Source organism: Ambystoma mexicanum, chromosome 9 (genome assembly GCF_040938575.1).
Source record: "Ambystoma mexicanum isolate Mex_15411 chromosome 9, UKY_AmexF1_1, whole genome shotgun sequence".
NCBI classification, from domain to species: domain Eukaryota; kingdom Metazoa; phylum Chordata; class Amphibia; order Caudata; family Ambystomatidae; genus Ambystoma; species Ambystoma mexicanum.
The window spans coordinates 175,533,093-175,546,421 of record NC_090931.1 but is presented as its reverse complement, the minus strand read 5'-3'; the positions used below and the strand labels follow the sequence as shown (position 1 = coordinate 175,546,421).

General features: G+C 47.9%; 1 protein-coding gene across 1 annotated transcript in view; it reads left to right on the top strand.

Moving 5' to 3' along the window:
• Positions 1-13,329, top strand: part of VPS11 (VPS11 core subunit of CORVET and HOPS complexes) — a 314,076-nt gene that overhangs the window by 146,981 nt on the left and 153,766 nt on the right. Inside the window, exon 10 of the mRNA XM_069614391.1 lies at positions 1,917-2,099. Within this exon, the coding sequence (XP_069470492.1) occupies positions 1,917-2,099 (183 nt within the window). The remainder of the gene's footprint in view (positions 1-1,916; positions 2,100-13,329) is intronic.

Genomic DNA, 13,329 nt, shown 5'->3' with positions numbered 1-13,329 from the left:
AAAGAAAGTGTTGCTACGGGGGAACAGAATTCTCCTGCGCTGATAATCATAGGGACTAATTAGTGCCCCAAAACGGTTCCATGTAATTATTCCACATTTTAAAGGCTGCACATAAAATGACTGACTTTTTTTTTTTTGGCTCATTTGGTGCAGCCTTTAAAACGTGGAATAAACACTATTTTAGAGGGTGTTTGCCACCCCCCAATCACTTTCTCTACAGGCACAGTCGCACACTGACGCAAACGTATGCACATGGACTCACCTGCCCCCTTCATTCCACCCAAGAAACACTCTTTTCCGATCCCCCAGCTAACTCATTTATACTTGCCCCTTTCCCGTTCCCCCAGCTAACTCATATCTATATCTATATCTATATCTTTCTCTAAGGGTCATTTCTTTGCAAAGCCAGTGAAGCAAAAATACTTCATTGGCTTCTAAAAGTCCAAACGGCAGCAAAACATTGGTGGTTCCATTAATGTTGATGGAGGGAAAGCTGAAAAAAGGAAATCTTTCCCAACAACAATCAAGGAAGATTGCAAATGTGGGTCTGTCAGTGCTGCAGAGCCTGTTCGTATAAGTGCAGCCTTAGTATCAGACCCTTTAGGTTTGCTATGTAATGTTAAATACTGCTTTGTAAACTATTGAAAGCATGTGAATCTTTGAAAGGTTCAATGCTGTAGAAGGGAGAAGTTACTTAGTTATCCAGCATAGGGGTTGTTTATAGATTGACATGCGATTTAGTCTATGTTCACTCACTGTGTGCTTCTAGAATCTGTAGATGGCCTCCAAGACCAGAGTCCAAGGCCTTTGCACCTAATTAGCTTAGTGGGAAAATAGCTTGAAATTAGTTGGATATGCTTGTGGGGAAGTTTTCATTTACTGCTATTGTAAAACATAATCTGAGGATTCCCAGCCTGCTGACTAGGAACGTTTGAGGCATGCCAGTCTGTGAAATATACAGACACTGGAGAACAATACTTATAGGTAAGTAAATGTTTGCTTCCTTGTTATCTACAGACTGAGGTTACCTGCAAGTGGTCTTTTCAAACTTCTCCAGATTTTGGGGCAGGTGAAATTCTGGTGCACTTGGATCTAATTCGTTAAATGGCATTTGCCAGTTGCTTGGCCATAGCATCACACCTTTTCCAAAGATGCACAAGCTTGGGATTGCTGATTAACCATTGCTATCACCATGGATGTCTCTGATTTTCCAAGCCTGCTTCTGCTCTCCATTGACTCCCAACGGTTTCATATCATGCCTCAAATGTAAACTGTGCCACTAAGAACGGCGTTGTTTAAAAAAAAAAGCTATAATTTTCAATCCATTAAATACAAGTAGTATACAAGTGTTAACAAAATATAATACAATATGCCATTTTCAGTATACGAAAAGTCCACATAGGTGTGGCATAGCTCATGGTATACTGATTCTCTCCATTAGTCTGAATGCCAATCATATTGAACGTATGGAATAACGCTTGTGATGTTCCTAGTAGATCTCCTTTATAAATGTATCAGTTTTGTTGCTGTTGTGCAATTTGCTGAATAGCACCGTAGCAACGGAATACAAATTGATCTAGATCATTGTCCCCTTAAACTGTAACAATAACTTAAAGCTCCGGACACTCCATTAGGTGGTATGCCAGAACTTCATGCTACCTGTTAGATACGTCATCTTGCTGGAGCCTCTACCCATCACGCAAATGATTTTGGGTAATGCTACTTCTCTCAAATGCTACCTTCACCACTCTCCTCCCACTGGCCGTTTCCTTTTGCATATGCTATACACTGATCTGAATGAAGTCCCAAGGCTGCTATGTGCTCAGTTTGCACAACCCCCTTTTTCTCTCCTTGCTCTTTATCATACCCCTTTTATCCTAAACATTGAGCTCCTTTCTTGCCTCTTGCACTTGTAGAATTACCAGGAGGGCTTGCGGTACATTGGCAAGCTACCTTTTGCCCAAGCTGAGAGCAACATGAAACGCTATGGGAAAATCCTGATGGGCCAGGTGCCCAACGAGACCACCCAGCTGCTGAAAGTACTCTGCACAGATTACCAGCCCAACGGTGAGGCCTCAAGCAGAGCGGAGGGGAATAAGGTATGTCTATTGCTTCCAATCAGCAGAGGAAACCAGGACTATTCATTGTGGAGACTGGGCTTCGCTGGTCCGTCTTCACCTGCACCTCATGTCCCTAGTCTCTTTTGCTTTTTAGGTCCTGAAGTTATGTAATACAGCTACCTTGGATGCTTTAAAATTAAACATTTTGTCTACAAGCGAACAGTGATGGTGAGAACTGCCACTGCTTTCTGTTATTGATATACGTTTTAGTCTTTTGTGCTCCATGGTCGTAATGGGTGCAATATCTGTTGTGAATTTGAGATGTGTTCTCCCAGGATTAAAAATCAACTGCTTTATAATGGTGAACTTTTTATTTGGGATATCAATTGTGTGTGTTTATTAAGACCAATATGTCAAAAAATATAGAAAATAAGATTTTATTTGGGATTTCTGTCCCTTGTGATGCTGTGAAAGTCTAAAGTTTAACTTGCAGAAAATATGTTTAAAGTCAGCATATTTTTGCTGCTTTTCTGCCTAAGAGTGCACATACATTCTTGGCTTGAGACCCCCTTGTATGTAACACATAAACCAACAAAATCATGTTTCACTGGGAGAGAAACCCACAACTTGTACCGCATAATTCAGTTGTGGCTACTGTGATGAATCTGATGATGTCATGACTCCTTTCGCTTGAGGTAGACTCGCACATGTGGTCAGGGGATGGCAGGTGCTACCTTCTTACCCTCAGGGTGGTTATATGGGGGAGGACCACATGGGGGCAGGGTAGTGGGGAGGCGCATCTCTCGGGATGACACGACATCGGAGAAAGTCAGATGTCCCTCTCTTCCGTCCCTGTTTGGGTTGTGCCCCAATATCCAACAAGGAACAGTATAACAACTGAGATTCGGAAGAGGCAAGGGGCAATGAGGATTACTCCTAATGCAAACCAGGGTCAGCGTATAGTCGCTGGCGAAATTCAGTTGGTCGGACAGGGTTCCAAACCATGCCGGGAAGAGAAGCATGGAGTTCTCCAGCTCAAGGCCGAGCGATGTACCGGTGGCTCCACGGGAGTCCTAGCAGCTACATGGGGCAAGAGGGCCAGCCAGGGAGCAATACGCTTGAGGAGGCTCTGTGGAGACCGAAAGAAGCTCAGGGAAACAAGTCTTGCCTCCCAACCTATGCATAGACTGGAAAGTCGACCGAAGCCTGAATGCCTACTGGATGTGCTGGCAAGAGCAGAAAGCAACGCGAGAACCAGAGAAACAATCTGACTATCCGGTTGCAGAACGAAATTCCAAGACCGTGTGACTGGGACCCTGAGTAGGAGCTTGGCAGAGACAATGAACGGAAACCAGAGACATTTCATGTTCCGACTTGGTAACACAAATACCAAATGGTTGGTAAAGTAGAAGAAACTGCATAACAATCCTGGAAGGAGAGTATACCAGGCAAGTCAAGTATATGTGACGAATGGTGGTAAGACGAGAATCTCAAGGAAGGGCCATGCCCTTAAGATTGTGAATTGTTACAAATGTGGAAAGGAGCCTGGCAAAGGACTATACTAGGTGACCTGGGAGTCTGGAAACCACAACCAAAGTGTAAGACAGCGACAGGATAATCACATAGAAGACATACAGTTAAGATATTGAACTGTATGTAAAAGGAAACCCTGGGAAGGGAGCCTAATCCTCAGGAACCATGAACACAACCAGAGTAAGGTGTTGTCCTGGACAATACCTTACCCTGGTTGTGTCCACGGTTCCTGAGGATTAGGTCTTGTCCTCTTGAGTTACAAGCAACCTGGTTATTCTTTGTTTGACTTTTTCATTTTGGAAGAAAAGGAATCCGGGAAGGGGAGTCCTTCCCTGGATCTGTGAGCATTGTCCACTTGGATCGTTTTGGTTGGGCTTTTCCTTTTGTGTTGCATTTAAATATTTGTGCACTTTGAAACTCAGATAATATCCATGGCACCTTAGAGTTAGTTTATAGTGTGATGACCAGGATAGGATTTTGGACACAGGACATATTTTGCTTTGGACATCTTGACAAAGGGCCAACCCATTAGTTTTGCTTGAGGTAAGGAAACGCCTCATAGAACAGGGAAAGAAATGCGTTTTTCAACCCCTTACCATTGAATAGGTTTATAGCCAAACCCTGAGTCCTCTGTGTTCACGTCTTTTATGACGATTAACACTAACTGGTTACAAAATTCGAAGATTAATCTGCCCTCATGCAAGCACAAGGGCAGATTTTTATAATTGCAGAAGGCGTGTGTCTGAATTGTCATGCCAGGGACCGTGATCGGAAGACTAGGTTCAACTTAGATTCAAAGTAATTTATTAAGGGATTCTTACAATGGGTGCCAACATAATAAAGAAGTTGGAAGTAAAATGTAAATGGTATTTGACTTGGTTCGGGAGATATAATTAACTAAACATTCAGGAACAAGTAAAAGTTTCAGATGGTGTTTCTTCAGCCTTCTGTTTCCATAAATTGCTTCCCTTCTGATCATCAAGATGTCTCCCCTTTCTTCATCCTTTTTCTCTGCGACTTGGTCTTTCCAGTTAATGGTTTGTTCTGACAGACTGTAAAGGTCTGCTCCAAGTAGTGGTTGATTTCTGCTAGTAATTCTTATTCTCAAGTCCAGGGAATGAGGGCTCAGAGTAAGGTGTGTGGCAACTCCCTAAGCCTTGGATGCAGACCATGGAGGCTTTGCAGGGTGAGAAGATGGCCTACTACTCTTACTTCCTAGTCCTTACATCTAGGCCCCACAAGCTGCTCCTGTTCTCTGGTTGGAGACAATTCTTGACGTATCCCTTCCTGCTTCACTTTTGGTGTTTGTTTCTCCAGATTGTACCCCTTTTTCTCCACTCCTATTCTTGTATTAAGTGCACCGAATCCTAGTCCTGTTCTCGTGACGTACTCCTACTCTCCACTCCTTTTATCAGCTCTTGTACAAACATTCTGTTTACTTCACACCCCCACTCCTTCGTAACTCCCTCTCGTCATTGTATTCACTACTTTTTTTTACCCCTCAATTCCCTGCCTTCTTTAACCTTTTGGGCACCATTCTTCACCCCTTCAGGCACCTACCTTTTCCAGTCCATGTTCACCATTTCGCTCCTATGTCTCCCTCTGTCACCCCTCTAGGCACCGGTTAGGACAGTTCTTCTGAAGTCCAACTAAGGGCTTAGAAAAACCATTCAACTGAGACGGGTACAAGACTCCACTTGGTGTAAGACTGTACCACCTGAGTATATGGTAGCGTAGAGCAAGCAGCCAGGCTTACCTTAGGAGGGATAGAGGGCTGTAGGAAGGTACAAAGAACTTGTAGTATACCAAGGGTTCAACAGAAACACAACCAGAAGTACTCTAAAAAATAAAGGTTTATTATAAATACAAGTTAGCCAAGATAAATATTAGGGGTTTGGGGGGGGGGTAAGTACTTGGTCATAGAATCATGAACACTTTCTAAAAACACAACACAATGCTTGAAGGTACACAGACCAAAGCATAAACCTTGTTCAGAAAACTAACCGTATTTCTAGGCAAGTCAGATTGTATCAAACACGTTTAGTATAGGATACACCTATTAATTGGGAGTAAAACCATAAGTTACTTTCTGAGTACTTTCAGTAATATAAGGGTAGTAGACCGTAGCAGTTGTGCGGTGACACTTGGTTAAGGATTCACTTAGTAAACCAACCTGCAGGTATACTTTTCTGAATAGTGGAACACGCATTCAAGGAACAGTAGAAACCTATAACCATATTCAGGATAACAGAGTAAGACCTTTTTGACCTCAGTGGAACACAGACTAAGGTAAGCAAGAACTCTTTACAAACATATTTGTGTTGTATTGGTTAAAATGTAATTCAACCTTTAACAACAACGTAACACAAAACTGGAATACATGAGTAAAAATAAGAAATAAAATAAAAGGGAAGAAAAACAGTTAAATCAAATCATACAATCAATTCATCTTTCCATTTACAGATTAAGAAAAATAAAAAGCACCTAAAAGTGAAGCTGCGTATACAATCAACACAAATCATGATCTTCTTCAGTCCATTCATATTTCCATTTTACAGATAGACTACCCATCCTTCCCATGTAGAATTAGATGAAAGAAAGATGAGACAGTTTTTACAATTGATGTGGTTGAACCGGACTAGCAGTAATTCCACATGCATTCTTCTGATATATTTTGATACTTGGAGAATGCTCTCAACGTAATAATTTTTATAGCATCACATACAAGCAATAAATGCCGAGCTCTCTTGAACTGCGTTTCATCATTGCAAAATCTACTGAAAACAGTGCCCATTGCTGTCCGTCCATATCTCAATAGAACTTCCTTTGCCCAAACTAAATTCAACTGAAATCTAAAAAGTGGATTGCACCCGTTTACTGGAATAAAGTGATAAGTATGGGGCTAATGTTCCCTGTTTTTTTTTAATGATTGCATTTGAGGTGGTTTAGGGATGGACATGCGTGAAATTCTGCAATAGTGTTGGCTCAATCTGCTGCAAATAATGCCTTCTTTACTTTACCTGGGTTGCCAATAAGATCTTACATAGAGCATTCTGACTCGGTCAAAAGAAGTTGTGACAGCATCTTTAACTCAAAGGACAGATTTCAACTCGTTTGCATGCTTTTTTTTAAGATGTCCCATCAATGAGTTCTCCGATGCAGATGACATTCTCTGGCATTGGGTCTGGCATGGATTCACATGCTCATGAATATGGCCCGCTTCGGTAAAAGAAAAAAACAGTTTCACTTTCGTGTTTAAACTGTCTTTCTCCTATAAACCAATCACTGAGCTTTGGGTCATACTTCCCCAGCCAATGACTACCCTCTCCCTAAGCCCCTCCTCTGGCAGCCATCTTCAGATTTTTACTACACGTTGAAATGTTGGGAGTCCTCGTGTTTTGCTCTTCGAGCTTCTGCGTTTTGTTTTTTGTTTTTGCACTTTTTTGGTAGGAAAACTCTTGTTTTCGGCTCAATCGAGCTTGGGTGCGCCATTGTTTATCCATCGGACTAACGGGGACCTGTTTTACGTCATCTTTATTCTCTCCTTAACGGTAGAAGTCGTTGAGTGTTTTCTTTCTTTAAGTTTCCAGAAGTCCATCGTGCCTACACCGCAACGGATCATGTGGGAGAAGTTGTGCACCAGCTGCAGTTTGCGGAATGGAACAGAAGCCAGCTGGAACCATTTATTCAGACCAAAGGTACTGTGAACTAAGGGGTACCTACTGTGTGTGTAGCTTGCTTGCTCTCAGTTGAGACTTGCATTGGCTGCCCTTTGCAGAGTTGCTTGCAGCTTTGCCCTTCACAAGCCTCCCAACCTGTGGCCCAACAGTGATTTCTTTTTCAACAAAACTCTTTATTGTGCAAGACTGTACTCTTGCGTCCCGTCCCCTTTCCTCCATACTTCATGGGCGTCCCTTCCAACGGACGGGAGAAGGAACCTTTTTCACCAGAAAAAACCTTCTTCCCCTTTAAATTTAGAGGCGCCCATGGAGCAGGCGCTGCCCTGACTCCGCCCTCCGGCGCCACACATCAGTCCCCTTTTCTGCATCGACTGGAATGGCCCGAATTCACCAGGGCTCCTGGGTTTGGCTTCGGCCATGTAATTCCACACGCTGATGCTACTTCGGTCTTTTTTGTCTTTTTATCATTCCGGTACTATGTCCTCTGGTGTCACGCTCTTCCCCGGTGCATGTCGACTTCCACAGGGTTCAGCAGGTGTCCATCCTGCAACGGGCTCTTCCCAACTTCAGACCCCCACGCCCTGTGTCTACGTTGCCTTGGCCCAGACCACGGCTGGCAAGCTTGTACTGCGTGTGGCTCGCTGTCCTTGAAAGGGCTGAAGAACAGACTAGTGAGGTGGAGGTAGCTCTTCCAGAAGTCGCCTCCAGAGGACCTCAAGAACTTAGTGAAACATCGAGCCAAGCCCAGTGTAGGGCCGATGTTCTCCATTGCACCCCGCAAAGGAGACTCCTTCCCAGGGACTCTCCCCAGGGACTCTCCCGCGTGGGAGGGACCGGTCAGGTCTTTATACCAACACGTGCACCGACTGGCCTTTGGCCGAGGGATCCTTGGATCCTCCCGGTGTAGTGTTGAGGGACCGGAAGGTTCTTGTACCGATTGTCATCAGAGGGGCTCTGCCGTAGTACCGGCATTATGGCAGAGGACTACGCCCCAATACCTGCAATACGTCCGAGGGGGTGCCTAAACGCAGCTGTACCGACCCCCGGGTCGATGGCGTCACACCTACTGGGCCTAGGCCCGAGGAGCAGGGTAGGCATTGTGATCCACACGCAAGAGTCTTGGAGGAGGCCGGGCCGAGCAACATGTTGCAGGCATGTGGCAGGCAGCTCGACAAGATGGCCACCAGACAGAGGCACCCGTCCGCCATACCAGGAATTCGGCGAAGAAAGAGTGTCCAGGTGGGTACGTGGCCTACAGCCTATCCCTCTTTTGCACAGGGCAGCTTCCCACTGCGTCCATATGGGCAGGGTACGCAGCGACTCCAGCAGCTCCCAGCTACCCCGTCAGCACCCCCTGCCGCCTCTTCGGCCAGTGAGGAGGGGTTCTTCGAGAGGTTCCTCGGCCTCATGAAGTCTCCTCGCATGGGGGTTATCCTCAAGGACGCCATCAGGGAAGTTCTCCCCGCAATGCTAGCGGCACCACAAGTGCCTCAACCGGCGTCCCAGACCCCAGCAAACCTACTGCCTCCGGCTCCCCAGCTGATGCCTCAGGCAATTCTGTACCAGCCTCCGCTGCCTCCTCAGCCTCCGGCTGCAGTTCCTGTACCCCAGCCTCCGGTGCCAACTACTCTTCCTCCACAGGATCCTCCTGATCCACAGGTTACGGATGATGAGGAGGAGGATCCGTATACGCCATCCGGCCAGGGCCTTCCACGAACGTCTTGCTGGACTGGCAGAGCTGGGCCTACCCCAACCTGAGGTCAAGCAGACGGCAGAGGGGGTTCTGGCTGATGTCCTCACGTGATGCCCTTCTGCCAAAACGGGGATTCCACTGCAAACCAATGTAGTCTCCCTGGCCAAGAAGGGTTGGCTCAAGCCCCACTCGGCCCAACTGGTCAATCGACGCCTGGACGCCAAGTACAGGCAGATGGAGGGGGATGCACTCTTGCTCTCGGCCCATCCTCAGCCACACTCCTCAGTGATTGCTGTGGCATCACTATACTCCAAGCCTCAGTCGTCCTCGGCCTCCTCCTATGCGGCGCTGCTAGGCAAGGAGAAGATCTTGGAAGTGTACGGGAAGAAGCTCTATTCCAACTCGTCCTTGCATCTCCGTCAGGCCAACGCCATGCTGGCTGCCACCAACCAAAGGTTATTGCAGACTTCCTCCCGGAACTCCCTACTCTGAGCCAATCACGCTTTAAGTCGGGGCTGGCCGAGGCCAAGCTGGTGGCGCATGACCTCATGGAATCCACCGTGGCCCATATTGACACCTCTGGCCATGACATCTGTATTGCCACAGACATGAGATGGACAGCCTGGCTCCGGGCAACAAAACTCAACCTGGAGGTCCTGGAAGCGCATATTAGATCTACCGTTCGAGGGGGCGGGGGGTTGAGTGGGGAACCTCTTTCACTCCTCCACGGACGAAGAGCTGGACAAAATGAAACGGCTCACAAACAGCCTAGTCTTTATCCATCCTGACAAAGACCACACCCAAATCGTACACCCAATCAAGCAGCGCTCCGACAGGGGTCGTACGTAAGGAGGGTTCTGCAGCTTCCAGGAACGGAGATCCAGGCAGATGGACTGCTCGCCGTCTCCGAACCAGCGCAAGCAACAAAAAAGGGATGGGGGGTGTTTTCCAGTCCCCCTCCACAACAGCCCTCCAGGGAAAGAAGGCATGACACACCCCTTCGGGTCCATGTGTCTCCACTGGGGGCAGGCTAGCTCTCCGCGCAAATTTCTGGTGCCAGAATTTCAGACCCCTGGATCCTCTCTGTAGTATCCACGGGGTACAGCCTCCCTATCCCAGCCTCTCCTCCCTCCCCTCCACTCCCACAGGTTGGGACAACAACTCTTTTGGTGGAGATCCGGTCGCTCGTAGAGAGCCAGGCAGTGAAGGAAGTCCCAGTCTCCCAGCGAGGCTTGGGCTTTTACTCCAGGATTTTTTTTCGCCATTCAGAAGAACTAGGCGGGCCTGAGAGTTGTGCTGGACCTTTCCACCCTAAACCTCTCCTTACCCCTGCAAAATCATCCCTTCAAGATGGTTACGCCAGCTTTTATAGCGGAGACATTGGGCAAGGGAGACATTGTGCAAGGTGATGTGCTCCCTGGATCTGAAGGACGCGTACCTACACATCCCTATTTAGCAACCCCATCGTTCTTTCCTACTATTCTGGATCATGGGGTACCATTTTTACTACAAGGTCCTTCTTTTTGGCCTCAGTTCGGCCCCCAGGGTCTTTATGAGGCCCATGAATACGGTGGCGGCCCTCCTCAGAGCGCAGGGCCTCCACATCTACCCATACCTTGACGACTGGCTTGTCAGGGCTACAGCTCCGGAAGCGGTTCACCACTCTTCCCATGCCCTTATGAACACACTGAAGTCGCAGCTGCAGCCCACGCAGACTGACATTTTTGGGCGTCATCTGGGACACGTGTTCCGAGAAGGTATTTCCGTCTAAGGACAAGATCTCGGCCATCAAGAGGGCCAACACCCACTTCCTCAACAGAGAGCTGACCTCGGCATGGTAGTACCCACATCTCCTGGGTCTATTGGCAGCGGTCCTATTAGCCATCCCAGACACGAGATTGAGGATGAGGAGGATTCAGCTGCACTTAGCGGGGCTCTCAATCCGAGATGATCAACGTTCCTCCATCTCTCCACCCGGACCTAACATAGTGGTCCAGGGACTGCAATCTACGGACAGGTAAGCCCTTTCGGCCGCCTACCCTGCAGGCCACAATCACCACAGACTCCTCGCTCGAGGGCTGGGGAGCCACCCTGGACGATCTCTCGGTCCACGGCACCTGGACTCCACAGGAGCAGAAATACCACATCAATTGGTTAGAGCTGAACGCTGTCTGACTAGCGCTCAGAGCCTTCCTACTGTTTAGAAGGATTTCTGAACTCTGACCTGGAGGGGCAGAGGTTCAGAAGGCCAGCCTAGTTTCTTGGAACAGGGTAACCTCTGGACAAGCCAGACCAATCAGGGTAGAGATGGCGGCGGTCAAGACTAAGTCTCAAGAGGGGTGAGGGTGACGGAAAGACCTCAATGAGCACACAAAGCAAGGACACTTACAAATTACTCCAGACAGGTGTTATATTAAAAATATAGACCCATTTATTACAAGGCCTTTGTAACATCGACCATAGCAAAGAATCACAATAATACTAAAGTAAACCAACACATCACAATCAATACAATATATATACAAGACCGAGGGGTCTAAGGAGTTAGGAGCACGTAATATGTAGACCACCTAGGTGGGGAGGAAAACGGGCAGTGAAAGTAATCATCAGATCCAGTTTGACATCTGAAATACACCTAACTAGGAGGAAGTCCGAGCCCTACGAAGAGAGGAGCCTTACGCTCAAAAGTACCTGCACGCCTGGTGCCAATGGACAAAAGAGGGCCTCTTCGAGGATATCGGGCAGTTCAGGAAGGTGGATGAAGCGATGCTGAACAAGTCCCCACTACTCAACAAGGCCTCCACTTGTGGGCAGAGGCAGGGTGAGAGTGCGGGATAGTCGCTATTTTGCAACAGAGGTAGAAAAGAAATGGGCTCTTGCGCGAGGGGCCACTGGTTGGGGTATGGACTACTCACCGGTCCCCGACGCAGGCAGACCCAGACTTCTCCAGTTCAGTTCACGTTGCTGGCAGGTTCAGCTGCGATGATCAGGACGTCTTGACGCTGTGTAGATTCTGCGTAGCAGGATGCAGGGTCGAGGGTGTCCCAAATGCAGCGAACGTGCACAGGTTGTTACCACAGCAGGGCAACACGGCAACCGCTTTTACTCTGGTCCGGCCGCAATCGTCTCACTTCAGACCTGGGAATGCCAAGTGTACGAAATTCGGTGTGAGGGTGCCATGGACACAGAGCAAGCAGTAAACCAAGTTTCGAGGGCTTCCCCGAAACGGCGGAGGTGACGGAGCAAAGCGTCCTGCGTAAGCTGGTCAGCCCACTGGTTGGCCTAGGGACACTTCCAAAGAGGCTTACTTGCAGGGTTTGATGAAGGTGCCGTGAATAGTTGATCCCACTATTCCAGTGGGTCGAAGCGCCTTAGCAGACCTTCTAGGACGATCAGATGCAGAGGGGTCTCTCAGGATGACAGCAGTTCAGGGTGTCAAACCTTCAGCGAGTCACCAGCGGTTCCTCGACTCAGCTTCTTGTTGCAGGATACTTGGCTCCTTATCCCTTGTTCGGTGTGAACTCAGGAGATCGACATGGTAGTGGTGTTTCCAGCCTCCTCTTATCCAAAGTTCCCTTTGCACCAAAACGGAGAGGACCCAATGGGAGATCTGCTCACAAACACTCACACCATACGTGGACCTATCACAGACCACGGTGGTCCCAGGCATTCAGGACACTCCAGACTCTCTGGCACCCAGGATGTGTATTGGGACCAGACATCCCAGCCCACATCCTGGAGGCACACACAAGGCATGCAGAAGCCCACGAAAGCTTTGGGGTTTTGCGGGAAAGTGCATGACCAAATAAGGACTGCCTGGGTCGGCTCGACCTGGGGGAAGGTGAAGGGGCAAGACGGTCAGCGGACAGGACAAAGAACCTCGTGGCATGGCCATTTTGGAGCCAGGCCACTCATTTGTGACAAACGCGGTAAGCGCGGATAACATGGCGAAAAAGGGTTCAAAACACAAGAGAAATGATAGCTGCCACCAGTCCCGTCCGTGACACACTTGCACAGTTCATAAGTCCAGCAAGAGTTTCTAGGGTCTTTGGAATGACTAGAGACCCAAGAGCGCGGTAATGTAAGTTACGGTGCACTCTTGTTTCATGTTGCACAAAAGCTGCAACATGAGGAAAGGACTAAGGGAAACGAAGTCTCCCCGTACTGACTGTCTTAAGGGCATGTCAGTTTCCCCATAAGAATTGAGCGAGAGCCCAGAGGAGGGCGGCGGAAGGCTGCGCTTCTCCGGCAAAGTCTAGATCAGGGTGTAAAACTGCAAAAAGTTTGGGGGTTGCCACATGGAGGGAAAATTACATACAATTATGAAATCTTTCCTAACACCTACCACTTCTCAGTGGCAAGG